This window comes from Aspergillus campestris (assembly GCF_002847485.1).
Source record: "Aspergillus campestris IBT 28561 chromosome Unknown P168scaffold_6, whole genome shotgun sequence".
Classification (NCBI taxonomy): Eukaryota; Fungi; Ascomycota; class Eurotiomycetes; order Eurotiales; family Aspergillaceae; genus Aspergillus; species Aspergillus campestris.
In genome coordinates this window covers 375,203-402,416 of record NW_020194341.1, presented here as the reverse complement: position 1 = coordinate 402,416, position 27,214 = coordinate 375,203, and the positions used below count along the sequence as shown (strand labels likewise).

At 48.0% G+C, this 27,214-nt stretch overlaps 9 protein-coding genes and 2 non-coding genes across 11 annotated transcripts; 3 read left to right on the top strand and 8 right to left on the bottom strand.

Annotated features, from left to right (window-relative positions):
• Positions 1 to 78: 78 nt before the first annotated feature.
• Positions 79 to 1,489, bottom strand: P168DRAFT_310789 (SMP-30/gluconolactonase/LRE family protein; the record flags this gene model as incomplete). Its single annotated transcript, XM_024839426.1, has 4 exons — positions 79 to 382; positions 444 to 681; positions 747 to 1,306; positions 1,356 to 1,489. 4 exons carry the CDS (start codon positions 1,487 to 1,489, stop codon positions 79 to 81), a joined length of 1,236 nt encoding a protein of 411 aa, XP_024692714.1.
• A 2,079-nt stretch (positions 1,490 to 3,568) lies between these two features.
• Positions 3,569 to 5,429, bottom strand: P168DRAFT_297047 (MFS transporter; the record flags this gene model as incomplete). The annotated part of the gene is made up of 5 exons (XM_024838148.1): positions 3,569 to 3,796; positions 3,858 to 3,981; positions 4,032 to 4,278; positions 4,333 to 4,943; positions 4,993 to 5,429. 5 exons carry the CDS (start codon positions 5,427 to 5,429, stop codon positions 3,569 to 3,571), a joined length of 1,647 nt encoding a protein of 548 aa, XP_024692713.1.
• A 2,817-nt stretch (positions 5,430 to 8,246) lies between these two features.
• Positions 8,247 to 9,027, bottom strand: P168DRAFT_318459 (cytochrome b561 domain-containing protein; the record flags this gene model as incomplete). Its single annotated transcript, XM_024840203.1, has 3 exons — positions 8,247 to 8,597; positions 8,695 to 8,945; positions 8,991 to 9,027. 3 exons carry the CDS (start codon positions 9,025 to 9,027, stop codon positions 8,247 to 8,249), a joined length of 639 nt encoding a protein of 212 aa, XP_024692712.1.
• Positions 9,028 to 10,344: 1,317 nt separating this feature from the next.
• P168DRAFT_318458 (alpha/beta-hydrolase) lies at positions 10,345 to 12,199 on the bottom strand (the record flags this gene model as incomplete). Its single annotated transcript, XM_024840202.1, has 4 exons — positions 10,345 to 10,506; positions 10,599 to 11,706; positions 11,759 to 11,800; positions 11,856 to 12,199. 4 exons carry the CDS (start codon positions 12,197 to 12,199, stop codon positions 10,345 to 10,347), a joined length of 1,656 nt encoding a protein of 551 aa, XP_024692711.1.
• A 557-nt stretch (positions 12,200 to 12,756) lies between these two features.
• On the top strand, positions 12,757 to 15,097 carry P168DRAFT_327105 (HET domain-containing protein). The gene is made up of 2 exons (XM_024841201.1): positions 12,757 to 13,685; positions 13,745 to 15,097. Exons 1-2 carry the CDS (start codon positions 13,139 to 13,141, stop codon positions 15,043 to 15,045), a joined length of 1,848 nt encoding a protein of 615 aa, XP_024692710.1. The 5' UTR covers positions 12,757 to 13,138; the 3' UTR covers positions 15,046 to 15,097.
• A 170-nt stretch (positions 15,098 to 15,267) lies between these two features.
• Positions 15,268 to 15,348, top strand: P168DRAFT_t104. The gene has a single exon. It is a non-coding gene; the product is annotated as a tRNA-Gly (tRNA).
• A 349-nt stretch (positions 15,349 to 15,697) lies between these two features.
• P168DRAFT_310787 (uncharacterized protein) lies at positions 15,698 to 16,938 on the bottom strand. The gene is made up of 2 exons (XM_024839425.1): positions 16,680 to 16,938; positions 15,698 to 16,608 (listed from the first exon to the last, which is right to left on the bottom strand). Exons 1-2 carry the CDS (start codon positions 16,791 to 16,793, stop codon positions 15,811 to 15,813), a joined length of 912 nt encoding a protein of 303 aa, XP_024692709.1. The 5' UTR covers positions 16,794 to 16,938; the 3' UTR covers positions 15,698 to 15,810.
• Positions 16,939 to 17,420: 482 nt separating this feature from the next.
• On the bottom strand, positions 17,421 to 17,530 carry P168DRAFT_t95. Its single transcript has one exon. It is a non-coding gene; the product is annotated as a tRNA-Leu (tRNA).
• Positions 17,531 to 19,013: 1,483 nt separating this feature from the next.
• On the bottom strand, positions 19,014 to 22,593 carry P168DRAFT_343243 (fibronectin type III domain protein; the record flags this gene model as incomplete). Its single annotated transcript, XM_024841831.1, has 9 exons — positions 19,014 to 20,644; positions 20,697 to 20,866; positions 20,926 to 21,195; positions 21,248 to 21,341; positions 21,430 to 21,526; positions 21,575 to 21,644; positions 21,764 to 22,025; positions 22,082 to 22,264; positions 22,335 to 22,593. The coding sequence occupies 9 exons, from the start codon at positions 22,591 to 22,593 to the stop codon at positions 19,014 to 19,016; spliced, it is 3,036 nt and encodes a 1,011-aa protein (XP_024692708.1).
• A 1,247-nt stretch (positions 22,594 to 23,840) lies between these two features.
• On the top strand, positions 23,841 to 24,922 carry P168DRAFT_343239 (uncharacterized protein; the record flags this gene model as incomplete). The annotated part of the gene is made up of 2 exons (XM_024841830.1): positions 23,841 to 24,704; positions 24,758 to 24,922. Exons 1-2 carry the CDS (start codon positions 24,039 to 24,041, stop codon positions 24,920 to 24,922), a joined length of 831 nt encoding a protein of 276 aa, XP_024692707.1. The 5' UTR covers positions 23,841 to 24,038.
• An 11-nt stretch (positions 24,923 to 24,933) lies between these two features.
• On the bottom strand, positions 24,934 to 26,343 carry P168DRAFT_327103 (uncharacterized protein; the record flags this gene model as incomplete). Its single annotated transcript, XM_024841200.1, has 1 exon — positions 24,934 to 26,343. The coding sequence occupies one exon, from the start codon at positions 26,341 to 26,343 to the stop codon at positions 24,934 to 24,936; it is 1,410 nt and encodes a 469-aa protein (XP_024692706.1).
• Positions 26,344 to 27,214: the final 871 nt, after the last annotated feature.

Sequence of the window (27,214 nt, the reverse complement as noted above, 5' to 3'; positions counted from 1 at the left end):
AACTGTCTAGGATTCAAGTAGTATGCGTCGACCTTATACCCCATGCCTCTACAAAGTCTTACAACACCCATGAACCCGTTAAGTCAACCGTTGACCAGCAAGTTCCCACTCAACCTTGCTAATCCCCCCATTTCCCATCAGCCACAGTGTCTTGTACTCAGGCCCAGTCCACGCAAAGTTCTGCACAGTATAATTGGTCTGGATCGTCAAAAGCAGCTGACCAGACGGATCGAGCACATCGACCCCCATTCCAGCCCCAGTGAGGATATACCCATTCTGAGCCACCTTCAACCCGTCAGGCACGAAGCCGGGAGACAGATAGAGGGGGCGTCTGTTAGAGGCTTTTGTTCCATCTTCACTAACGTTAAAGGCGTAGATCGTTCTATACTTACGATATGATTAGAACTTCTGGTTTCCTTACTTTTAGTATCTTGAAGACTTGCCTTCGGTGAGTGGTATTGTAAGACCCTCCGGGGTGGCCGTATTTCGGATCAACCGGTGCGCTCACCGCAGCTGTATCGCTGATGTACACAGTCGAGCCATCGGGGGTGAACGCAATGCCATTAGGTTGCCCAATGCTATCGTCGACCACGATGACCGCACCTGAGGACGCGTTGAATCTGTAGCTAGCACTTGGAAGTTGAGGAGGAGTGTCGGTGAGGTCATTGAACCATGAGTATTCTTGTCAATCCAGTATAGCATTAGCCTCAGCGCATGTATGAAAAAGGGCCCATCGAAAGACTCACGAGGGTCAGTAAACCAGATATCCCCAGTCTTCGGATGAACCGCCACGTCATCAATCGTGTTAAAATAATATCCGAAGTAATTATTAACCAGCATGGCAGTCTTCCCCGTCTTCGGATCCAACGTCCTCAGCGACACCCGCTGCTCAGTGCCGCCAATCGACCGGTTTCCACCCGACGCGCCCCACACGATCTTCCCGTCGTGGAATGTCCCGCCGTTAGGCGCATACACGGGCGGGTCGGAGAGGAACTCCGACAGAGTCGGCGGGTCGTGGTTCAAGTCTACCACGAGCTGGGGCAGATAGCCCGTCGGCGGCGCAAGCTGCGACAGGTACAGTTTGCTTTGGGACTCGACGTAGACCGGTGCTTCGTGGACGGCTTCGTTGACGCGGAAGACGAACTCGTAGCTGGGTTTGGGACCCAGTATGTCGAGTCCACGTTCGCGATCGTAGACGATGAAATCGGCGGTCTTGATGCTGTCTAGGTGCGTCCCGTTGGCTACGGTCGTGTCGCCGAATGTTGTCACGGCTTCCATGGTGGATACATTGCGATAGAAGTGATCACTGAGGTATAGTTAGAGAAGGGTCGATCATTGATTGCAGATATACTTACGGGAGAATATTCCCATACTTGTTGACGCATACGACCGAAGGGCCGCATTTTTCGGCAATGGGGCCGGTGACTCCTGTTTGGGCGGCGGCCAGCCCTATAAGAAGGCTACCCTTCACCACAGAAGCGAAATTCATTGCGCTGAGTTTTGGGAAATTGTGTTTATTGTTTATTTCAGCCAACGGTGGTGCTCTGGTGTTTTATCGGCTGTTGGATACCGTGAAGACATTAGATTCATAGTGTCCGAGGTATACGGAGTTCCTCCGACGATGACATCGACACACGGGAACTTGACCCGCCTACCTTCCTCCGATTATTTTCCGGTTTGTTTATAGTGTGAGAGCTTTCTAGTGCTTCGAGTTTCAACTTGAAGACAACCATGCTTAGTAGGTCAAATTGCGTGGAATGGGGATTTCGTGTCGGAAACCGGGACAAGACCAAACACTCACATGGCGGAGAAGGATACGGACCGACAGTCATTCCAGTATACGGGAAACCTTCAATAGTCGAGGTGATCATAGGCCAGGTATTTGAGAAACTTTCAAGGGATACAGGTAAGACCAGGCCTACAAGTGAAAGTTAGTGAAGAAGTTGGCCAAATTTAAAATTACTGGGTAGTTTTGTGACTGCTGGAGTGACTGCCGGTTCCGGCTATCCCTATTCAACCCCTTGCGTCTTATATTCATAGTCTAATATTGCCGGAATCATGCTTAGCAGCAGGGGACCATGATACAATAGGTCACGGCTTTATACTAATAAATGGAAAGGTGTGTAGGAAGTATCATGCGTTGTATTGAGCAAGAAGTAGATGCATGCTCTATAAAAGGCAAGGTGTGTAGTCATTGCGCATGCTTGGCGGTTAGCATATTATGGATTCAGATTCACTAGATATACTGAAAGAAGCAATAGGGACACAAACCACTCCGTATTGTCTGGTGTAATTAAAACAGGAATATTATAGGTTACTCGCAAGAGTAAGAATCCACTGCCCATTAGGGAAATTGTCAAACATATGGCTACATTATTATTCTTTTTAGGATGGGGTGACAAGTCTTTTTCATCTTTTATCATCAAGAAATGCCACTGACCAGTCTCCTGCGCTCAATCCCTGGTGACTACTGATTATTGCCCACTATCAACTCATCTTATACTGTTATCAACATGGACTCTGTAGTTTGCGAGGAGACCCATGGAACCAGTGGAGCGAAAGTAAATACTGCTGCTAAGTATCAAGTCATAAACAGCAGTCCGACAATGTCTATCCTAGACGCGCAGTATATTCAAGGGCACGCTACAACCGACACGAAAAACCTCCCCACCCCAAGCGAACAGCAATCGCCACTCTCAGCTCGCTTCGTCGTCCCCTCCATACGATCGGCCTTTACATCAAACCCGAAACCACCCGCAATCCCTGTGTTCTGTCAGGTACAGTGGACACCCGAGTGGATGTCCGCTGAATCTCCCTCCCCTAACAAATAGATTTTTCTAGTTTACCCAGGAAGTATTCTAGAATCTAAACCACAACGAACTCCGTGGAGACCAGAGTCGTAACCGGGACGAAAGATCTCCATTAAACCCAACCCAGCAGACAATGTAAGACCCACAGCGGTTGCTATTTCCGCGGACGACTGTCAACACCATAAGAATCTATCCTTCGCAGTGGGGAACTCGGTTGTCAATACAAATGATTAGCCACTGATTGGGGGAGAGTATCAAAACCATCAGAATCTGTCTTCCCAGTGGGGTACTCGGCTCAATGAGCCACTGGAATGGAACTTGGAGGATATCCACTTTGTGACTGGCGTGGTGTTTGCCAGGGGATGCGTTGAACAGTGCTTGCTGCCGGTGGGGCGGGTTCTTGCCGTGGTGGCGATTATCGTGGGCCCGTGTGAGTGGAGCCTTGAAGATATTTTCTAAAAAAGTGGAGTGCTTGTACTAAGTAAAAAACCTTAATTCTCCAACTATAGAGTGGATTGCAGTGAATGCATGGGGTGTGTAGGTAATGAATTGAAGCAAATCCTATCTATATTCTATCAAAAAGCCGTCAAAAGATCATTATGAACATAAAGTATATTGCGTGTCCGAGTTTTGCCGCGAGCTGGCCGGCCCTGTCCCAATCCGTGCATGCCGTAAGATATTGTGAAATCATAAAAGAAAATAGGGTCGTTAAAAGAACTGGAAAAGAAGTGGAAGGTGTGAAGAAAGAGTAAAAAAATTTAAATGGCGACAACTGGATCGCCCATTCTGTCCTGAGGGCCAATGCCCTTTCTTCGGACGGCGATGAGGGCGATAATGAGCCCCAGACCTGCCAGCCCGGCAGAACACCAGAGTCCAGTTGTGTACTGCTGGGAGAGGTCGTGGTGTTTTTTGATGTCTACTTCTGTGGTGACGGCCGCTGAGATGGCCAGGGCGAACCCGGAGCCGATCTGGAATGCGGTGTTGAGCTATTCGGTGTTAGTATGGTTCGATTCGAATAAGATAGTCTCAAAGAGGTAGAAGACTCACCATTCCACCGCATAAACTCTTGATATGCACCGGAACGCTCGTGAGGATCACAGTGCTGGTCGTCACAAATATAAGAGAAACAGAGGAAATGCTGATCAGGGAGGTGGGGAGGACGTTGACCCAGCTAGGATAGTTAGCATCATTCCTTAAAGATATAACGGGTGGGATACATACAAACTCGTTTCAGGACTCGTAGTCAAGGCGCTAGGGATAGGGGCCACCACGGCGAGGGCCATACCGGCCAAGAGGAGGTATTTTCCGTTCATATACTCGAGGGCCTTCCCGGTTCCCATCGAGACGATGAATCCGATCACGCCCATGGGCAGGAAACGAAGCGCGGTGTCCCCCGAGCTCAACTTGTCCACTTCCTGCGCCGTGAGAACAATGTAGTAGATGACGTTTTGGTAGGTGCCATAGCCAGCTGGTATCGTTAGAGATGCTCATCGATAAAGGGTTCGTGGAACATGAGACATACTGAAGCCCGCAATCCAAAGCCCCGCAAAGTTGCGAAGCTTCCACAGGGACAGCGGCATGATGGGGTTGCTAATGTACTTCTCGAGCACGACGAAGCCAGCAAGTAGCAATGCTGTTACGACTAGTAGAGCGATGATGAAGGGCTGGTTCCAGCCGTAAACACCGCCACCAGACAGCACAAACTGCAGCAGGACGAGTCCGGCGGTAGAAAGCATAGCCCCCCAGTAGTCCATCTTCACCTTCTTCCTCTCGGACTGGACATCCTTGGGCAAGGCGATCATGCCTAGTATTCCTAGGGAGCCGGTGATAATGACAATGAAGTAGAAGATGTATCGCCAGCCCAGCGAGGATGTCAGGAAGCCGCCAAAGATAAGGCCCGCGCAAAATCCAAGAGTGCCGGAGGCTGCGTAGATCGATAGGCCTCTCGTGCGATCGGTGCCAGTGAAGTATGAGCTGATGATGCCAATTGCGGACGGAACTGTCATTGCGGCGCCGATTCCTTGAAATCCACGGAAGATCGTAAGCTGGATAAACGACTGTCCAAAGCCGATGGCCAATGTCCAGATGGAAAGCCAGCAAAGGCCAAGGCAGAGGATCATTTTTCTCCCATAACTGTCCGAATTAGATGAATTTCTTCAAGGCATGGATGCGAACTACTCACCGGTCAGATAATACACCTGCTAGTAGTAGAAAGCCACCAAAGGCCAGCGTGTATGCCGAAATCATCCATTGAAGGTTGCTACTGTTCACGTTGAACTCTTTCTGGATCGGTGACAGGGCGATATTGGCGCTTGTCATGAAAACGTTATCGAGGAACTGGGACCCTGAGGTTACCAGTAAGATCATGGCACCTCTCCAGGATGCTAGACGACCAAACTCCGGTCGTTTCTCTAATCCAAGAGTCTCCCGGCTGCCAAAATTGGACACCAACTCAGGCTTGGGTGTACCTGGAGGGGAGGTTCGCTCAGAGCTCGTTCCGGACCCAGGGATGGAGACAATCGTAGGCTCGGGGACTTTGGAAATATGTTCGGCATTCTCGACTTCGTTACTAGGTGTCTGGCGAGTGTGTAACCGTTTAATCCAATTCATAATCGCCATATCGAATATGGTTTATGAGAAATGGAAAGCTTGTCTACTCCAACTACAGGTAACGAATGGCACTTCTTATAGCATGTGCACCATCGATCAATGATTGGGATTTTTTTTTTATTTCTTTTTCTTTTTTTTCTCGTCTGTTTCCAGTCGGCAGAGTAAAAAGTGGGTATTGTCCCTTCGGGAGGTATCTATCCTAGGCGTGGTGGAGAGAATCCACAAATCTGATTTTTAATCTACGTCTAGCTTGCAGGAAAACAGGGATCGTCTTGATGGAGAATGCCAGCCACTATCACAACTGATCCATCCTAAGCTAAACTGCGTATGATTTTCCTGGTTCACCTGGGCCCCAGCTGCAACACAATGATTTTCGATGTCTGAGGTCCCTGTGTTGATCGGTCGTTCAATTTCCCTTCTTTTACTTTTCGTTCCCAATCTATGAATAGACTAATGATCTACTTGACTATAGCAAGCCGTTAAGTTTTGTAATATCAGGAGGATAAGTTGTTATATCACACGTGCCCAGAAAGTCTATACCATGGAGTCCATTTTTGACTTCGACGTCAAGATAACACCCTTGAAAATGCACTATCTTAACACACGTCAGATCAGCAATTTCTAAGTAACAACGCTCGCTAGACCTACCACAGCATGAGCTGAGACTCGGTCCATTCTGTTAGATAGGAGGACTGGCTGCTGTAGAATTACGCCATCCGCCGCGCATGAGCATTCCGCACGCATTCTGACTTGTATCTACTTTAATATCAATCCATAGAGAAACCAGCTTGCTCCCATCCCTTTTGTGACATCAGAATAAGGGTTATCTGTACTACCCAATCCCTTCCTTCTCCCTACAGGACCCGGGCCCGAGCAACTTGCATAACTTAACATTCTGGGCCACCTCATTCGACGAAGCATGCCTTATCAGTTGGTCACATCCCCAGAAATGCCCACTGATGATGAATTTGCACAACCATAAATTACCCAGACATGCATACTCGTTGACGCAATCCAACCGGGGAATTTGGGCACCATGCAGTAGTTTGAAATGGCCTTATCATATTGCCTCTTAATCTTCGTCATCCCCCACACCGACACCACAGCCCCTGAAAATTATGTGTTAGTGTTTATATAGCCATGTCTGGTTAGCAGCACCTACATCCTTTGCCACTTGACCCTGTCACAATCGAGGATTGATGGATCTTCAAAGTAGTGTGGTAGTAAAAAAGTAAAAGCCTTCCACGCTAAGATAAGAAGCGCGGGAGACCCACACCCAAGTGGAACCCCAAAACCAACGGTACGAACTAGACTGAATAGTTCTCAGCGAAAGAATATAGCATGGTCAAAGCCGAGTACACGGTTTCTAGTAGCTCTGAACCACTGGATCTTAGGGGGACAGTTCCTAACATGAAGCTCACGATGGTGATTATCACTACCATAGGTTCATCTCGGCAAACGGTGCGGGAATATACTAGTTGGCATTAGTTGATTAGGGTTAAAGTTTAATGCAGATACAAGATAACCCTAACTTTCGCCCCCTGTTCAGTCAACGCTTGTACTGATTAATCCTGAATTGAACCATCGCCTTCCTCTAGACAAATTGGATCCACCTGCCACCCACCGATAACGGTCTAGACATAAGCGCACTCAGCGGCGTTCCTCCACGAGTCTACCATCGGAGACAACCCGTCAAGGAGAACGCCGACCACTTCACGACGTCCGTGTTGCTATTTTCGCATCGTGACCCACCGGGCGCGAACAGAGGGGGGGCTTGGTCTGGCGTGGTCTCAGATTCGCCAGCTTGTCTGAAATTATCTTGGCGATTGTTTACCATTGCAGAGGGAGTGACTTCTCACACCTGATAATACCAGATAATGCAAATTTCGATACCCTACTACAAGCAATGTAATAAATCATATTGATCTTCTCCAGAACTGGAATCTAGGAATTGCACTTGAGAGATAGCCATATCTACTAATAAAGAGATCAAATATCCTATCTAGACTTGATATGTTATCGAATCTGAGAGCGATCAATTACTATGAATATACCTCATGCGCGGTCACTCCACACATGGTAATATTCGTCGTGGAAATAAAACTAAAAACAAAAAAGGGCGAAAAAAACGATTGCTTATGTCTAATGACGTCGAGGTTTCACAAGTTCCACTCTGAGACCACCAAGTTCTTCTCAGGCCATGCAATGTACCTAAGCTGTGCGTAATCGGTGTGGAAGTCCGTGCCCCCGTTCGAATTCATAGCTCAGCGTGGGTCCCCAAGTCTCGGGTCAACTGGTTATGGAATATATGGTAAACCAGTCAGTCTTACTAGTATAGTGGTAGATTCTGCGTTAGTTTCTCTTCATCTCGGAACCACTACCAGGTATATGCTCGAAGTATAGTAGGCTAGGTAGTCTCTTCTGGGGCTCTGAGTCTGTCTACCTGGCTATGTTATCGAGAGCCTGTTCTTATTGTTGCCTACGGAGGGACGTGTCATAATAGGAGGTCCCCTCGGCTTATTATGCACGGCTTCTGGACTGGGTGGCCAGTGCTGGTCCCTCAACCAGTACATTGGATTATTCGGGCAAACGCTTTGGATATCGCATGATGGTCAATGCTCAAACTGCACAATCATACATCAGACTGATGAAGTATAAACTATTGGGAATGGTTTTGCCAATAGAACGAGAGAAGAACAATATTATAGTAGAAATGGCTATCATCGTGCAGACAGCCCATCCACCTACTTTATCCACGACGTATAACTTCACATTCTATTCCCACATCCCCCTTCAACAAATCCATACACCGAGCATCTGGATCTCCTATCCCCGCGCCTCCGCCACGGGAGGAGGCTGTGACGGCGTTTTGGGCCGAAACCACCGCTTATATTCCGTCCAAGCCGCCACCAGCAACACACAAGCGCCCAAGATACCCCCTACAACACCATACGCGATCTCACCTCCCCTGCTATTCGCTGCCAATTGCAACCCCAATCCGCCATTGATGATGCCCAGTAGAATCAACATCCGTCCATACCACACATGCAGATGGGTCCAAGCATTGGGTCTGTGGGTCTTTCGGAAGCGGATGTGATGGATCAGGCCAAAGAGCGGTTGGACCAGCAACATTGCGACGACGATCGTGCCTATTTTGGTGTGGGCATTGTTGTAGGCCTTGTCGGGTTCAGTAAGCGGGGTTCTTCATAGATATAAAGGAATATATATATATATATGTGTGTGTGCGTGTGTGTGTGACATCCGGCCAACTCACCTTGTCTGTGATCCTCGCTATCCGCACCCCGAGCCCAAACCCCGCTATCATCAAACACCAGCTGATAAGTTGCCACGCCGCGTGTATCCATATACTGCCTCTAATGTTGAGAAAGCCGATGGCGATAACACCCAGTGGCATCATGACGCCAAACGCCAGGGCCATTATCACCCCATGAGCTTTAATGTAGGTCGGGAGAAGATGGAGGTCTTCGAAGATAATGCGACCCATCGCGGGCTGGACCATCAAGCCTGTCAAGGTCAGTCAAGGCCTCATTTCCTTCTCAACGAGCATACCCAAAATTATAGAGACGAGCCCCGTTCGGAGTTCCATTTTGTTACTTCGTAGTGTCGTGGTGGTATCCACTGTTCTTCGTGCTATTGTTGTATTCCCGTCACCATTATATACTAATCGAAAAATGCAGTCGTGCGCCCTCAGCTTCTGGCATGATTTCCCAGCCCAATCGGTTTTGCATCAGCCTTCGGAGCCCGAAAAGTCCGCAGGGAGTGAAGACATTCCAAAGTCGCACTCGTATCACGCACACGGTTGCTGACAGCCACGGAAGAAAAGCAATCCCGAGGTTCCCGAGGGTGGGATGTTTTTAGGTTTCCCCCCGCGGATGAAAGCAGAGTTGGCTGATCTAATCTGCTTGGCTCTGTTTCGTCAAGCTGCATGGTCGTGAGATCAGAGCCCGTTGTGGATTGTCTGATGTGTCAAGTTGGATGTGAGAAGCAGGTTCTGTGCAATCACTGGTTGTTAGGTTTTAGTGGCTTATCCGTCTTCATTTGGAACCTGGGGAGCCCGAAGCCAATTAATTAGTGACTCTTGGTAATAGATTCATCATCATCGGTGACTTGTTTCGGTGTTCTTTTGACATGTCGATATCACTGGCCTGCACAGACGCTGAGAGGTAGGGTTGACCTAGGCATCAGCTATCAACTGGTGGGCCAGCTTAGGCGATCTCAACATTCTATTATTCAAACTTCCATTATCCAACCACACGGTAGCTAGGGTAACAAAATTCACTGACAACATGACATTGACAATCCCATGATGCTGTTGTCACACCCTTTTTCTCAGCATGTACAGCTGAGCCACGAACAACATAACCTCAACACGTGGCCCATAAACATGGAACACGACATTAGACATGGGCGTAATCTATTATTGCGCGTTTTTCTTTTCTTTCGACAGTGAGATCTTGGATCAGTATACCTAGCAGCTGAGGTGAGTTGGCCGAATTAGAGTACCCCGGTGATACTGCATAATCACATGGTTATGGAACAGCGAAACCTAGATGGATGCCCACGATCTCATGGAGAATTCATTTAGATGTACTATACACGCCAATAGTTCATGTCATAGTCATGGTGATTGTAGAATCTCTGTGGTCTAAACATTCGACTGTGTCCCCAGTGACGTACAACCCTGCTTCCACATCATCAATTAGGCAACTGAATCAAAATCTAACACTGAAATAGGTAGCGAGACGCCTAATGCGTTTTTTATTTCGGAAAATCAATATATAAATTCTCAATATAGTATACCAATCTATTGCAAACACAAAGGAAAACAATGCATGAGTAAACAACATCAAATCACCATCGGTCTAATCTCAAATCAAGCTGCCAATCCACACACGGACTCAGTTCAAACTCCGAGTTTCTCCCACCACTGCGGTTTGACTTTTCCCTCCTCGAACCCTGTCTTATCCGGCTTGCACCTAGTCCCATGTTCTGGCAGCTTGCCGTCAGAAAAGTACTCCTTGATTGCTTGAATCGTGCATGCAGAAGGATGGTTCATTATGCCGTGCTGTTGACATATTAGCCTGTTTCCATTCCTTATTCCTACCATTCTAATCGAAAAATAGAAAAGAGAGAAAAGAAAGAACAATAGACACTTACACCATGTCCCTCATGTACCACAACCCGACTATCCTTAAACCCAGCCGAAACCTCAAACGCAGAAGCCACTGGCGTGATTGGGTCGAAAGGGCTGTTGGCCAACATAATAGGGAAGCTAGTAGTTATATTCCTCCAGCTTCCCTCGTAGCGCTCCGCTGCATCCATCTTCCACTGCGTGCACGGCCACACCTGCGGCATAAACCCATCTGCAAAACCCCCCTTACTGCTCTGGTACTGCAGCAAGCTGTACATGTCTTCGGGGGTCTTAGCTCGGAACTTTGTGTCAGAACAGGCGATGCCGTGAAAGCCGTGCTGTTGAAGATTCCATGCTGGTTCGGGTGAAGAGCTGGTTGGTTCCGCTTCGCCGGCTTTCATCCACAGGTCCCACTCGCGGCTGAGCGCTGCGCTGATGGAGGCCATCAGGGTGGTGAATGAGCTAGGTTGATAAAGAGCGGAGAAAATACTGAACTTGACCTGTCCGAGGAGGCTGATCCCTCCCGGCTGCCACCAGGGCAGGGTTGTTGTCGGGTAGTTCTTCGGAAGGACGATCGGCTTATCGATCAGCTCCTGGTAGACCTTGCCGAGGGCGGCGCTGAGGTCCTTCGGCTTGGTGTCGGGTCCCGTGAAGTTCGCAAAGGGGCACAAGTCGGGTCCCGCGGCAATACACTCCGTGAAGAAGTGGTCGAGGGATGCGTCTGTTTGCGCGGCGGACGTGGCCCAGTTTCCTGAGTAGTAGTCGTCGGCGAGGAGGACGCTGTCAAGCAGCATCCGCCCCACGCGGTCGGGGAACATAGCGGCGAAGGTTTGCCCTAGCGCTGTGCTGTAGGATCGGCCCCAGAAGCGCAGCTTTCCGTCTTCGTTCAAGGCGTCAACGATGCGAAGCATGTCTCGTGCGACGAACGCGGTGCCGTATAGGTGGCCGGTGTCTTTAAGAGTCTGGTGGCATGCTGTGGCTAGGAGGCCGCCGTCGTGCCATGCTTTGGATTTGAGAATGTCCCACATATTTTCTTGGGGGAGGCTCGCAGGTGTGCTGCGGGTTTTCTTTTCTGTTTTGTTTTCCTGCACGGCGGTCGTGTTGCAGATGTAGGGCATAGTGTGTCCGGTTCCACTGCACGAACGTTAGGTATGACCTATCAATATGGGACCTCAGGTATGTTTACCGAGGATCAAAACCGATGACATCGAACTGTCCGCCCAGCGTCCTAGTGCCATAGTCAGTAGGGTCCAGTCTATTTAAAACCATGCAGTATTACTCACTCCACATATTTGGGTCCTTTTACTACCACTTCCTCGACTCCCGAAGAACTCGGGCCCCCGGGGTTGAAAATGACGCTTCCCTTGCGCGGTTCCTTGGTGGCATGAACCTTTACCAGCTGAAGACCCAGGGTCTTTCCAAGTTTCGGCTTAGTGTAGTCCAGAGGGACTTTGAGAGTTGCGCAGTCGATGGGAACAGTGATTTGTTCCCTCAAGCTTTTTGGGAATGGCAAGTTGCACGGGCGCCATTTCAACTCTGTGGATGGGTGATGGCTACTGTTGGTATGGGGAAGGGCTTGGACGATGGTTGCAGATAAAAGCGAAAACGCAGCAATGAGAGGCCACATCGTGGATAGCTCAATGCTAATGAATGTTGGATAAAATTGTAAGGAGATGCTCTACATACATTCTAGGTCAGGAAAACATAGCTATATATACAATTGTTTTGTCTACGCCATCAAATTGAAGCCCAACTAGGCGTCCTAGAGATCTACATCGATGATATCAGGATTGACATTGTCAACAACCTCAGCCCTAGGCAGATAGACTCAAGATAGCTCCAGTGGATCACAGCGGCACATGCTTCCCAATGTGGAAAGGAAAGTCCAGCTCAGACTCACGTTAGCATGATATGTACATTCATTGGGCCATGCTTACGGTGGATGTGGCATATCTTGGCAGAGGCAGTGTTGCCTAGCGCTCTGTTTTTCCCATTCGGGAAATCCGGTTTGCGCCAAGGCCAACGGATCAAGATGTATTAAACAATTATCTAACCTGTCTCTGATAGGTAGATATATTAAGATGCATCACCTCTGGATTGAATCCGGGATTGAAGATGGGGCACCGGTGATAACTAGCCAGTCCCTCAGCCCTGACCCTGATAACAACCGATAAACACCTAAATGTAATCATCTCATCTCAATCACACTCGGATATCTAAGTCCATGTCTTGGCACGATACCACCAAAGATCATTAACGTCGAGGAGCAGCTTAGACCTCTGTATCTAAGCGTTTTTCTAAGGTGGAGAATCAGTCATTACATTTTCGGGTGCTTGCCAAGCGAATCTTACTGCATGTGGTTACTGCATCCCCCAGGTTGGGGTCAATACGAGCCCGCGCAGCACGTGGTGCGTGATGTTGCGGCTCACGAGCAGAGCATCTCCAGGCTTCTTGATTCTACGCGGAAAGCAAATTCGTAAGCATACATGGAGCAGGCAGGTCTGTATAGACCGACGCAATCCATCCATCAAATCGAAGAAAAGGTCGCGTCTAAAACGAATGAACAATGGACCCGGTCATCGCGCCTTACCAATACCAACGACTGAGCACGCCCCGCTCATTCCGAGTTCTGGAAGTCGAACGATTTGCAAAAGATCCAGAGCTTCAAGTGCTTTATGGCAAGATCACAGAGGAGTTCATTGACAACCCTCCAGATTACGAAGCCCTTTCCTACACATGGGAAGATCCGACTCTTTCAGAGCAGATTATCCTCGATGGACGAACATTGCTAATCACGCATAGCGCCGCGACCGTCATCCGGCGCATGCTGCGGGGAAAGTGGACGCGGCGGGTTTGGATCGATGCCGTCTGTATTGACCAGTCAAGAGACCCCGCTGCGCTTCAGGAGCGCAGTAATCAGGTCCAACTGATGGCTGAAATCTATCGCGCGGCGAGTCGCGTGAACGTCTACCTCGGAGAAGGCGACGCGGAATCCGACGCCGCGGCAAGGAGCCTTCTGGCGCTTTCCCTGTCGCGGACGTTTGCTCTGGCCCCTGGGCCATTCAAGAACTTCAGGAGAAAGAGGTACGAGCGGCGAGTGGCCGATGCAGTCCGTAAGCAGACCCCCTCCTGGCTCACCAAAGTAATAGCAAACACTCTGACATACAATCAGGTATAACCGAGGAACGGCCGTACGGGCTTCTATTTGCTCTGTTCAGAAGACCCTGGTTTCAGCGCACTTGGGTACTCCAGGAAGTCGCCATGGCAAAAAGCACCATGTTTTACTGCGGCAACCGGCTCTTGCATATGGAAGTGCTGAACGCAGGCATTGACTTCATGTCCGTATACGGCCATGCCTCCAACTTGCCCGCGGGTCTCCACATCCACTGGAAGTCCTATATCGAAACACACTATACCCTCCAGAACATTGTGCGCAGGGTATCAGAAGGGGAAACTCTACCCGACCTAACATTGACTTCGATTCTCCTCAGTGTGAGTATAAAGTTCGCTACCAGGCCCGAGGACAAGGTCTATGGGCTTTACGGGATATGCAAATATCTTGGGTTCCAGTTACCTGAGCCGGATTACCAAAAGACTCCGGATGAGGTGTACAGCGAAGCGGCGTGTTGCATGATAGAACAGGATCGATCACTGGAGCTTTTGAGCTCGCTTGATGGCTCCGGGCTAGCATTGGGGCTGCCGTCATGGGTGCCTAATTTAACGGGCTTCCTGGCGCCAAATGGGACGAAAACCTTCACCGCTACAAAGAACTTCCGGGCAGCTGGGCCAAGCAAGTATACTTATAAATTGACAGCGGAAAATACCAGATTACGGGTACTGGGAAGGAAAATTGGCCGGATAAGATCAGTCGGAATCATCTGCGACACGGACCCGAACAACCACCCGGCAATAGGACCCCCGCATACAACGCCTCAAGTGTTCGAGGCTGTGACGCTTGCGATCCAAAACTGGGTACAGGTTGCGCAGGAGATAAGCACAAGCGTGTATCCCACAGGGCAGCCGTTTCTCGAGGTCTTCGTCCGGACGTGTTTCTACGATACCTGTTACAGCAACCGGATCACTCCAGAGCAGCTGGCAATGGGGACGAAGTTTATCTCGCTGATCCTGGCGATGACATCCGGGATTTCGTCACTTATGAGTGAATCGGCGATACAGCCGACATTGCAAGAGCTTCAGAGCCCTACCGTCATAAGTACTTCCGAAGGGAGCATAATGCATACCCTGTGGAAAAGGATGTTCACCACCGATGGTGGATTACTGGGAATGGCGCCGTGGAGTGCGGAGGCAGGTGACGAGGTTGCGCTTCTGGCTGGTTGCTCTAATCCTTTTGTTGTGAGGCCGTGCTCCGGGGGGCATCAGGTAATCGGGCCTGGATATGTCCATGGGGTCATGGATGGAGAGGGCTGGAATGCACGATCTGAGTCTGATGATGAGTGGTTTGTTTTTGTATGATACAGCCTTGTGTACAATCTTTTTCCATATCTTTTTTTACTCGTGATTGGACAGGTAAAATAATTACTATATCAAACAATAAAATAATTGTATATGACAGATGGAGTAGATTGTTATTACCAACAGACCACAAAAGCACCATACGATTTGGACATGAAAATCGTAGTCGCCATTCTGTATTCCCAAAATCTTTCTTTAAGTAAAAGTATTAATCATACAACTGCTCTGGTGGTGTAGCGGTAACATCGTTCTCTTCCATTACAAGGCTAAGAACAGCTCCGGGTTCGACTCCCGGCCAGTGCAATACGAATTTCATTTTTTGCTTTCTCATTTCTGGATTTAGTTCCCCTGCGCGACTCATATAATACACTTGTTAGTGCTTGGCTTGCCTATTGATAAGGTCTTTCTCTTTCTTTTCTTTCTTCTCTTTCCCTTTTTCTCTCTCCTTTTGCACTTCTTCATCTATATAAAATAAGTGGACTGTTTGTAGATTACGCACAGTAAAGATATGCACCTTGTACTTTCCAACCAATGCATCATTGTACAAATAGCTCAGTTGCTCGATGGCTCTTAGTATACACCGATGGATCCTAGAAACAAAAGCAGCAAACGTGTAAGCTTAATATTGTACAGTGACATAACTCATTACATTGTTTCAACTATACAGAAGCAAAGCTGCCTCATCCATCTAATCTATATGTCGGGTTTATCCCGGTCTAAATAATATTCGCCCATTATAAATACCCAAGAATCAATGTCATGCAATTATGCAAAAGCAGGCAGGGCCATCTTGTGCATATAGTCATCCAAGAGCTTCTCCTCCTGGTCAATAAACGGCTGCACCATAGCCCTCCCCCGAATAAGCTCATCTTGCAACTTCACCCACTCCGCCTGGTGATCCACCTCGGAACCAGTCCCCGAGGCACTCTCCTTGCGCTGAATCGCAGACCCGTTCGCCTCCACGCCAGTCGCATGGCCATTAGCATCGCCGTTCACACCAGCAACAGGACAAAGCGGGACATATCCCGCCGCCTCGAAAGCGTCCTTCGGCGGAACGGTATATCGTCCCTTCTTGAGCACATATTTGCTGATAGCCAGCGCCAGCACCCTCTTCTGGCGCTGCTCCTCTGTCTCCTCCTTCTTCTTCGACGACGCGCTCTTGGGTTTCAGGAAGTACGTGACGATGTAGATCCACTTCTCGTCGTAGGAAGCAATGTGCGACTGCACCTCGTACTTCATGTAGGGGGGGATCTCGCGCTTGAAGTTTGTGTACACACTGCCCAAGATGAACCCAAGCAGGCCCTTCTTGCCGTCTTCTTTGAGCTGTTTCTCGAGAAACGAGACTCCTTTCATGAGGACTGAGGAGATGAGTGCTGTACGGGAGACGTCCAGGTCGGAGAAGTAGGTCGAGTTGGACTTGTGCATGTTGGAGTCGAGTTCCATGATCGGGGCGCGCGTGAAGATGCTCTTTGGCTCGAGGAAGGACGAGCTCGGGGACGGGGGTGGTTTCACGGCTGGGTTGATGAGGTAGCCATGTTTGAAGAAGTAGCGGTACACGCGAATCTGAAGGGTGTATGTTAGTATACCAAAGCTTTTTTTGTTATTCAGGTGGAACGGCGCTTGGGTTTCCTTACATGCCACACTAGAGGAAGATTTTTGAGGTTGAATAATGCAAAGCCGATCGCAACGGCTTTCCAGAAACTGACCGAGCTCCAGAGCGAACCGGCGAGGGAGCGAACAAATTCCATGGTGAAATCTATAGATTGATGTATCACTCTAGGTTTGCAAGGCTATGCGAGCAATCTGATGCAAGAAAAAAGAAAACGATAACGATAAAGGAGGGAAAGAAAGAAGAAGAAAAAAAGAGAGAAAGAACAAGACTGAAGACGCGGAAGAATGCAAGGAGAAGTTCACCCGCGGTGTATTATTCTAATTGTATCAGGAAAACTAGGATTAAAAGGGAAAGGGCCTGCTGTGGCCGAGCTTTCAACAAATCAGTCTACATATTGAAGGATTAGTCTCGATTTACCTCGGCCCAGGTTGCCACTTTTGTGCTATCCATGGTAACATCCTCCGAGGTTTGAAGATAATCGGGGGAAATCTCCGACTAGTTTCCCCAACCATCTGTAATCGGGATGCCGATCCCGGATTTGACACATTCTGCTGGGGTTCTAGAATCTCAGTCATGATATACTTGGGAGCACTCCGCGGATAGGTAGTGGGAAGTAGTAACATCGAAACACTCTATTCAAGAGCCAAACGTCTACTATCTGGTCTCGAGGGCACCCTGGCATTATATTTATGCAATAAAATATAAACACACCCAGCTGGTGATTGATTTTTGTTACAAATACTTTTGGGATGAAAAAAAGTTATGACAAGAGTGGGATTCGAACCCACGCACTCTGGGAGTATTGGGATTTCCAGTGTTCTGGTAGAAGCTTTCGCTTGAATCCAACGCCTTAGACCGCTCGGCCATCTTGCCCGATGAAATATAAAAATCCTCGGTTTCAAATCCTGATCTTGGTTTGAGGATTTCCATATATCTGGCAAACCTCGGTTACCTTGAGCTATGAGCTGGGCTCCCTTTTATGGTCATGACTTATCAAAAAAATCCGGTTGATTATAGATGGTATACAATTCAATTGCTATGTACTTAATAGTTAGGTACGTCCATGCACTCCAGAAAGTTGGGCCAAGGAGACAGATCTATTCGGGCATTAATCAATGCTACTTCTACGTACTATACCGCAAAAGAGCATGTGCCAGACCTGCAACATTCGGACCACTGCTGAATCCATACACAAAGTAGAAGGAGGACTCTACCGTATACAGACGATTACAGTGGGTATATGTTATTAGCTTCTAGCATCGCCCAGTTGTATGATAAGTTTGAACCGTGTATGCTGCGAAAGCATATCAAGATATATATAGTGTACGGAATGTTGAGCAGAAAGCACAACATATTCGATACTTGGCTAGTGGTTTACACGAACTCTCTATTGTGCGGTATAATATTGATAACCTTTTAGAAAATGCTAACAAACTTGCAAGACATAACATAAAAAGAAATATAACATCCTTCACAGCAATAAACCATCCAAGACAAGCAGAGGAAATCAGTACGGCTGCTATATATTTCTCTAAATGACCTCTTCCAAGTACATACGACCATAGGGTGTGGAGAACAGGGCTTCCCGTCCGCTCAGCCGTACTTAAGCCACACGCCGGCCGGTTAGTAGTATGGTGGGTGACCACATGCGAATCCCGGCTGTTGTATGTTTTTTGTTTTTTTATGATTTATTTATCATCAATCAATCTTTTACATTGTACTGTTATTTCCTGATTTTTCCTTTATCAACCACTCACTTTTTTGATTGAAGTAGACTCTAGCCTGCGGGCGTGTTAGGGGGGTATGAGCGGGCCGCGATTTCCACAAGTTCAGTAAGAAATAATGCGAGCGGCAGCGATGTAGTGAGGTTATTTAGCAGCAATCATAAATAAGTGAAGGGTTCTCTCTTGTTGTCGTCCGAGCTGTAATCCTTACTTTGTTGGAGCATATGGACGTCTCCTGGGTCCTAAGTCAAAGCCGTGGAATTGAGTAATGGTCTCCTCTTGTATGGCGACACCCTGAAGCACAAGATCGCGAAACGGTTATGTCATTGCAGATGGAATCAGCCTTTGCAGGAGAATATAACTCCGCCGCCAGACATAGTCTAGTGGTTGTCACATCCATAGACATAGTTTATAGTGATCAGACAGCCGTCTTCCCTGTGGAATGAGCCACACTTGGAACAGCCGCCTATCTTGCGGATGTTCTGATAGTCATTCCATAGGTCGTTACCACTGATCTTGCAGTTGGCATCACCCTGAATAAAGACGCCGCAGCCCCGAACCTGATCGCCCCAGCAGTTCCCGGATTGGTTGATTCCGGGTTCATCACTAGAGGGTAACGTTAGTAATCCCATTCAGCATAGAAGAAATAGCAATGACTGAAAACGGAAGAGAACCCACTCAGACACAGCATGATAGAAGGGGTCATCATATCGTTGCAGAGTATTGACAGCGTGGTCGCACCACTTCAACAGATCCGGGGTCGTGCACATGGATGAACCCTTGCAATCATAGGCACTGGGATCTGGTTCAAAGACATTGGTTAAAGGATTGTAGCCCTGTGCCTGGATGACGAATTTGCTCGTGTCAATCTTAGAAGTTCCTAGGGGCAATGTCCACGTATAAGTGTACTTCGTGATATCAAGAGTAATGGGTCCGACCTCCGACCACGCCCACGGTGGGGCTGTGGAGCCTTTAGGAAGGGTGCCACTGTATTTGTATAGCGTGGTGCCCTCGACCATGTAGTGGGTGCAGACGTACTCATCGATTTTGAAGTTGACGCTCCATCCCGGATCGGTGTCGAACTCACATCCCACCGAGCTCCAGATATAGAGGCGGATAAAAGCGTAAGGGACAAGAATGTCCGCCTGGATAGTGGTCGAATCTGCCCCAGGAGAGGAGTGGTATTTGGTGATGGTCTTCCCGTTCGGCAAGGATTTGGTCTTGACTGTAACTGTATTGGAAGAGGTGCCTATATGACCACCTCCTCCAACTGCGCTGACGTGGAAAGCATGGCTAGCTCCTGACCCGAGACCGCCAATGGTTATTGCAGTCATTGAGCTGGGAACACTTGCAACAAGTTTATCGCCTAAGTACACGTGATAGCCAAGAGCATCAGAGGCCGCGTCCCAGGACAATTTAGCAGACGTATAGTCGGAGGTCGATGCCGACAGTCCAGACACCGCTGCTGCCGTGCTTCCAGATGTCCAGGGTGAGGCAGGATTGTTCAACAGGGAACCACCCTTGATTCCACCCATCATGCTCTTGACGTAGGAGACACCTGACAGAGTGTCGTATGGATTGGGTAGAGTGTCATCTGTGAGCTGAATGAAGCCAGCTCCACGTTCTTTAGCTAACTTGGTAACCTTACCAACCGCAGATTCAGGCACGCTGTATACGATATGCCAGATTTTGCGCGGGTCCTTTGCTGTCCAATCATTAGGTGTGTAGGAATTCATGTATGCGTCATAAGACAACTCGAAAGTCAGGAGCGTGTCCATCGTATCCTCGAAACAAGACGCCATGGGTGACCCGGGATTTAGGACGGTATATGCGCCGGGATGGGCACGTTTGGTGTAGTCGTTGATATATTTGTATAGGTCCACGTATTTATCGTTGTCGCCACATTCAGGCCAACCCTCGTCGAAAAATATGCCCCCCATGCTGCTACCGTAAAGCGTGTACCACATATCAATATCTTCCTCAATCTGCGCCGTCCAGTCTGCCAGGCTGCCTGAGCCTAGCCGGGTGGTAAATTTCTGAGCGCTCACCCCAAGGTATCCAGTCCGCACGTAGCCGAGGACTGTTTTACCAGAGGCTGAAGCTCGATCTATCACGTCCGCCCATGTCTTGTCAACGGCAGAATCAGGGCCATTCACGACGTTGGCAACTAATATAGGCATCTTCTTGGTAGGATAGTTAATCAGCCGATCCCATGCTGCCGGGTCTGCGAGCGGATTGATGTACGACGCTACCGCGATTTGCTCTGTATACCGCATTAGTCTGGTTTATTGACATTTTTCCATGGTGGTACGTACGGCCATTTGATGAATTTGATGAAGGAAAGTTAGGGCATGAGTCGAATGTCAATTTCTCTGGGATTGCTGGAAACCCATTATCCTGCTCGTTCTTATTGACTATTTCATAGATAACCCGCTCGGCAATGAGCCCATGAAGCAGAATCTGAGGATGAAACACGCGCCCGTATCTATTCATTACTCATTGTTAGCAAAGTGCCTGTTGCGATACGCCAAAGCCTTTCCTTACCCGTCTGGCAGGATGTTGGGAATTTCTACATCAGGAACCGCGGCAGTGCTGAATGGCACCACGTCAGACGTGGGAAGAGAATCGGCCGAAATCCCGGAGATTAAAGCCTGGTCTGTTAACTTGGCATCCGGATCCATCAAAAGTGTGATTTGGGCCAATATGTTCATATCGCCCTCAAATGTTCCTTCCAAGGGGTTGTCCTGGCTTCGTTTCCAGGGATTGCGGCCGAGGGGGTCCCAAGTATTGAGCTCGTAGAACATTAGACCAGTTCTTATGGAGGTTAGTATACTTGAGTATATCATGAGTGATATCAAGCACTCACCTTGTGTTGCTTTCAACTGTTGACTCGTCCACACCAGATTCACAAAAGCGGCCTTTAAACTTGCCAACATAAGGATCGTAGTCTACAAACTTGACTTTGTCACCAGCTCTCTTTACTGCAGCTGACTTCAGAGCAACTGTAGTTAGTATAGCTCGACTAGATGGAGGGAAGAGGATCAGAACAAACAATTTTTGAATTGACAGCATCAACAAGATCATTCATTATCTTTCGATGATCTTTTGTAAGTTTCTGGGTGTCCTGGAACATGTTGTATGATTTCTTTTTCATGATTAGTGTCTTGCCAGATAATGTCTTTATGTCACTCACATAAATCCAGGTTGACCAGCTAACACTATCGCACGCGGATGATAGATCTTCGGCGAAGAATTTGGCATAACTATATAACCACCGTCAACGATGCCAAAAGGAAGAAACAACATGACACATACCCAGTATAGTAGATCATCCCACTGTGTCCGGTTAGCAGTTACTAGAAAATAAAAGGTTGTGACCCACTCAGATCCCAGCTTTTTCTTTGCTGCCGATATAACAGAATCAAGACTTTTGCTGAAAGCATCTGCAGCAATAAGTTGTTTTGTGCGAGCTAGCTGCCCATCGCAGCCACGACCTATTGATTCCCAGTCAAAGGTCTTCGCCCATGTATATTGTGAATTTTCAAGAGCGGCAGTCTTTGCTACATTCACTTGAGTAGGGTTGAATACGGCCCATTGGAAGATACACTGGTTCAGGATGTTCGAGAGCTCAACATCATTGCCACCTAAAAACTCACTCGTCAGTCTAGTCTATGCATGAAAAGGCTTTATGTGTATATACCAGCTGATAGCAAGATAAGCTGCTGGTCCCCGCTAATGTTAGGGATCTGGTCGTTGACGACGTTGCTAATGACTGCACCAGAACATGACATAAACTGAAACGTGCGTGCATCTTCATCACCCAGTCGGTCATCAGTATGGACGAGATAGGGATACGCGTGATCATAGCGACTGCACGCCCAATCTTTCAGCGTGGGAAAAAGTCTATCAGTCAACGTGTTCCAATGTCAGTTAAGGAGGAAGTGACTTACCACTGCTCGGGTCAAGAGCTCCAACAATAGTTCCAAGCCGTCCACCAGCGCCAATTCCGGCCGAGTAGGAGTCACCAAGGGCGGCCATTCTTTTGATAAAGGAAAGATCTGTCTGGTCGAATTCAGTTGTGTCTCTCGCCATCAAGCGCTCGGTATCCACACTTGCATTCCCGGGCATATTCCAATGTCCAAAAGGATTTGCAAGGGCATAACTACTAAAGGTAGCAATGGCCGCCAGGCCATGCCATGGTTTTCCGTGCATAGCAAACAGCGGAGATAAGGCGAGGAGTAAGGAGCAGGACCTGTACCGACCAAAGCTTCAAACGGCATAGGGAATTGCTTATATACAATCATTTTGGTGACCTAGTATTAGGGTTGTAAAGTGCCTTGTTGAGATTTTCTTCGCATCACGCCTCCTATCCAATAGGCCAACACTAGTACTTTTCTTCCCTCACTGCTACCCTCACATGTAGAAAGAGACGAAAATTCACCCGGTGTAGTAGTTCTATGAAACGCTTTTTTTGACCGCCACTATTGATGTTAGCTCATGAACCCGGTAAATACTGAACTGAGACACGAGACACAATGATAACCGAGCCAGTAGCGTGGCATGCCTTTTGCTAAATCGGAAATCTATATTCTGGATATGAGCTCCGATATTAGTTTTTGATTCGAAGAATCGGTTCAAAAAATTTCTGAATACTAGAATAAGACAAAAAATCCTTCATCACCAAGTACACTCAATCCACTGCAAGATGTTAGATTATACACGTTAGATATATCCTTCTAGTTCGAGTAGTGAGTGATAAGTAGTTGTCAGTCAGCGCACTGATGGGACTATGTCTCAGGAAATAGACTGTCACTTTGATAGACTAGGCTAAGCTAGACTAGTACTTTTCGTTCTTGGGTTGAATTCTTTAAAATGCCGACAGTTATTATCACCTGCTGAGAAAAAAAACTTTTGGGGTTAGGCCATTTGGGGGCCATCCATCGCGGTGGCCAAACCGAGCGCTAAACTAACGGGGATATGATCCTACGCTGTACAAAGCAACGCCGTCGGAGCTAATGAAAGCTTTCTTGGCCTCCGTGGCGGCATTGGCGATGCCGAGAATCCCGAATGACTACGCTAAATCTCGTTATGGCGAGATTATACAGACGAACTGAAATTCTCTAGACTAGTATATACAGCATATGAGAGTAGGCAGATACACGGTTTTCAGAGGACCTATAGATAGGTATAGCTTGGCCATTCATTTTGTTGAGTTAGCATCCGCCCATGCAGAATCTTGATAGGATCTATAGATATAGGACCAAGACTAAACTGGCAGTTCGATATAACAATGGATCTCGTCAGTTAAATAAGAACAATGGAATAGATCTCGTCAGTTGACTAGGAATCAATACAAAGAAAATCTCGTAATGCTCATGTCTCATTACGGAGCATAGCGCACTTTCATACTGAGACCGGGCTGGGTCTAAAGAAAGATGTTGAAACATTCTTAGCACCATCTCGCTAGTAGCATAGATCCATTCATATAAGTACATTCGAGCGTTGTCTACTGTCAAAATGTATGTAAAATACCCAGCTTTCAAGGAGAAAGGCATATCGGCCATTGTCCCTGCGTAAGTGAATTCCCAGCTATACAGTAACTGATATGGTAGCTCATATTAGCTCTGCAGTCACAGTCAGATTGAGCACTCGCAACGATGCTTCCCGGATTTGTCCAAAATGCCGGTCTTCTAGTTCTTGGGGCCTTGAGCACCTTCATCCCTACACTCGGTGCTTACGACGTTTCAGCACCCTTGGATCCGCAAGGCCCGCTCAAAGTCACCCTCGACTATGGCCTTGCAATGAGTTGGCCACAGGAGCGGGCACCCGAGATAAACAACATCCGGCGCAATTGGCAATTCAGCAGCCACCTCGTGTTTGCGAGCCGTGTTGGGGATTCGGACGAGGAGAGCCCTCCGATATCAGATGGGCAGCTCTGGCAAATCGCGCGAGATGCGGTGGGTGAAATGCAAGCTGGCCGAAAGCGCTATGGCATTCTTGTGGAAGCAGAGCCCGGGGCCATGGGGATTTTGGCCTGGGGCAATGAGATCATCTTGGCCTCCTCGATGAAGGGCGCAGGTTCTTTCTCCTATGACTTCCAAGGCGGAAACACTGAAGTTGCCCGAAGTCTTCAGCAATGCCAGATGGCATGGAGAGATACCACGCAAAGGCACAAGAATAGGGGGAATTGCGCGGAGGCTATGGCAGCCCATCTATACTATAAAGACAACAATAACCTGCAAGATAGAAAAGCAAGAGTGGGGACATGGGTCAAATCGGGAGTTCTATGGGACAAGATCGATCCATGTGGAACTGGCCACACAGTAGGTACCTGATGTTCTTATGATTCTGTCTTTTCCGACTAACAAAGTTACAGGACTATTGGGGTTGCAATCTTTTCACCCAAAACCAGGGTCTTAGGGTCTTAGATAAACAGACGCCGTCGGAGCCCTATACGCTGGCAGACCTTGCAGGAGGCCCGATTCTTGCGGAGCAGATTCAGTTATGCGGGGGTGAACCCAGAGCGTTTGATCTGCCATGAGAGATATCTAATTAGAGCCGTTCCATTTGACCGGCTTCCGTGGCTCTTCCGTCTTCAATTATTTCAACCTGAATGCCCGTCTGAGCCCCTATATCTCTGAAACCCTGTATCATCGCAGAATCCCAATCTCGCACTTTTCTAAATTTGCCCAACAGACAGAATCCTCGGAGGCGAGGGGTAAATTCCTTCCAGCCTTGTAGCCATGATCCAACAATCCTCGATAGGTATTCACTTTCATATGTCCATTCCCATTCCTGCTGCAGGCATAGATCGTCCGTGATAGTCAGCCACTCTATGTTTTTCGGTAGTGCTTCCTTGAGGGGAACCACATTTGGTTCCCACGGAGCAAATCCAAACAGAAGTGCCATCGGAACCTCCAATCTTTTCAGCTCGTCGAGTCCTCGAAAAGGAGTGAAAGACCCGCGAAATGTGAGCTCCGGTTTTTCAGGATCCGCCTGTGAGACGTCTGACCCTGCCGTGATAGTCAAGTCGGTCAAAGTCTCTTGAACGTGAGATAAGTCTGCAGCGATTTGATCCAAATTGATAATATCCGTGACAAAACGATCATGAAGATCCAGGCGGTAGTACCAATCCCATCTAAGCTTCTGAAGCCCTCGAGTGACTGATAACACTTGACCGAGAGGCCCTTCGCGTAACATGGTCAAGTCGAGCGACGCAAGTCTCGATGGATTTGGTGGGCGTTCCCCGGGCCAGATCAAAGTAGTGGAAGGGTTATCGACCAAAATTCTGATTCGTTCAACTGACGGCAAGTAGAAGAGGGAGAGGACGTCTGCTGTGTTCCTGATTTCCGTGTATTTACGAATGTCCAAACCAAGGCCAGGATACACACTTGTCACATCTTGAAGACGGGTAAAAGAAGGAAGATGATGATCTTGGGATCTATCACAGAGGGCGGAGCGAAACATCATGCCCGTCAAGCGGCTCTTTCGGGAAAAGTTCTTGGCCAGGTAGAGACACGCCAGGTTGGGGAGCTGAGATAATAAAAGCGCTAGAAACGCGTCCATCGTCCCAACGCGCAATTCTTGGATCCATTGCTCGGCGTAGGGAACTTGAGTCTTCTCGATGCACTCTACCAGCTCGTCCAAGACAAACTCAGTGACTGGGAGTTTGGGACTTTCGTGTTGATAGTCACGCCATTTGCGTTCGAAAGTGTTTCCGTTGAGGATGACAACACGGACATAGCTGGCGAGCTCGACCCTCTGCACGATGCTGCGCAAGAATCGAATGATTGGGGGGTTCTGAGAGTTTGTCCATGTCCACTGAATACGGGAGTAGAGGAATGGCTCGGCAAGAGAGCGCAAGTATCGATGTGTAAGGCATACTGCATAAAGGTCGCTGGGTGACAGAGATGCAAGTACTGGGTGCAAAATCTCTGGAGGGGTGCTGAGAATGGACGCCATGTTTGTTCCTTTTCCCTGCCGTTTCAAGACTCGACAAGTAATGCTAGACGAGCAGCAGGCAAGGTAGGTACCTATATAAGCCATTCTTGCCGAGCACAAAAATCTCTAGGGCTCTGGGTTCACCAATCAGACTGTGAGACATCAATGACCATTAGCGCGGGTTAGTTGACACTAACTTGGTTTATTAATATCTATGATATCGCCTCATCTGTGGCAGACTAGATCAAGCTTCCAGACAACTATTGATCAGCCTAAAGTAAAAGGAAAAGGGGAAAGAATTTTTGAACTAAGGACATTATCACAACACCTACAATGTGGTATAGCATACAGGAATTTCCACTATCAAGTATACATATCCCATGGATTTACTATAACACTTACCCGTACTATGTATTGTGATTGAATTTCTGTGGTCATCTTTTTTCTCAGAAATCATTACTATTATATATTAGTGGATTTCAATGTCCAGGTTAATGTTCACGCCACCCAAGATACCTAACAGATTTGAGAGTTCTCAGACAAAGCCTTAGGTAAAATAAAAATGGTAGAGATGACAAAAGATGATAGAGGCAAACGCCTCATTGTATTATGGCTCGCTGGCGGGGGTAGTGTTAGATGTCACCTATTGACACGAAGAAACGATACTATAATTATCTTTACAACGTTGATATCTAGTACATACGACCATAGGGTGTGGAGAACAGGGCTTCCCGTCCGCTCAGCCGTACTTAAGCCACACGCCGGCCGGTTAGTAGTATGGTGGGTGACCACATGCGAATCCCGGCTGTTGTATGTTTTTCTTTTCCTTTTTTTTATCTATTATAAAAGATAATCATTTTGTTGACCGAACGAAGGTCAACTGTTATTTTCA

What these genes read in the sequence shown, in the direction of transcription:
- P168DRAFT_327105 (XM_024841201.1), top strand. Translation starts at nt 13,139, where the DNA reads ATGGACCCGGTCATCGCGCCTTACCAATACCAACGACTGAGCACGCCC. An exon ending in GCGAGTGGCCGATGCAGTCC is followed by an intron (nt 13,686 to 13,744) that starts GTAAGCAGACCC and finishes ACATACAATCAG; the next exon opens with GTATAACCGAGGAACGGCCG.
- P168DRAFT_310787 (XM_024839425.1), bottom strand. Translation starts at nt 16,793, where the DNA reads ATGGAATTTGTTCGCTCCCTCGCCGGTTCGCTCTGGAGCTCGGTCAGT. An exon ending in ATCTTCCTCTAGTGTGGCAT is followed by an intron (nt 16,609 to 16,679) that starts GTAAGGAAACCC and finishes TACACCCTTCAG; the next exon opens with ATTCGCGTGTACCGCTACTT.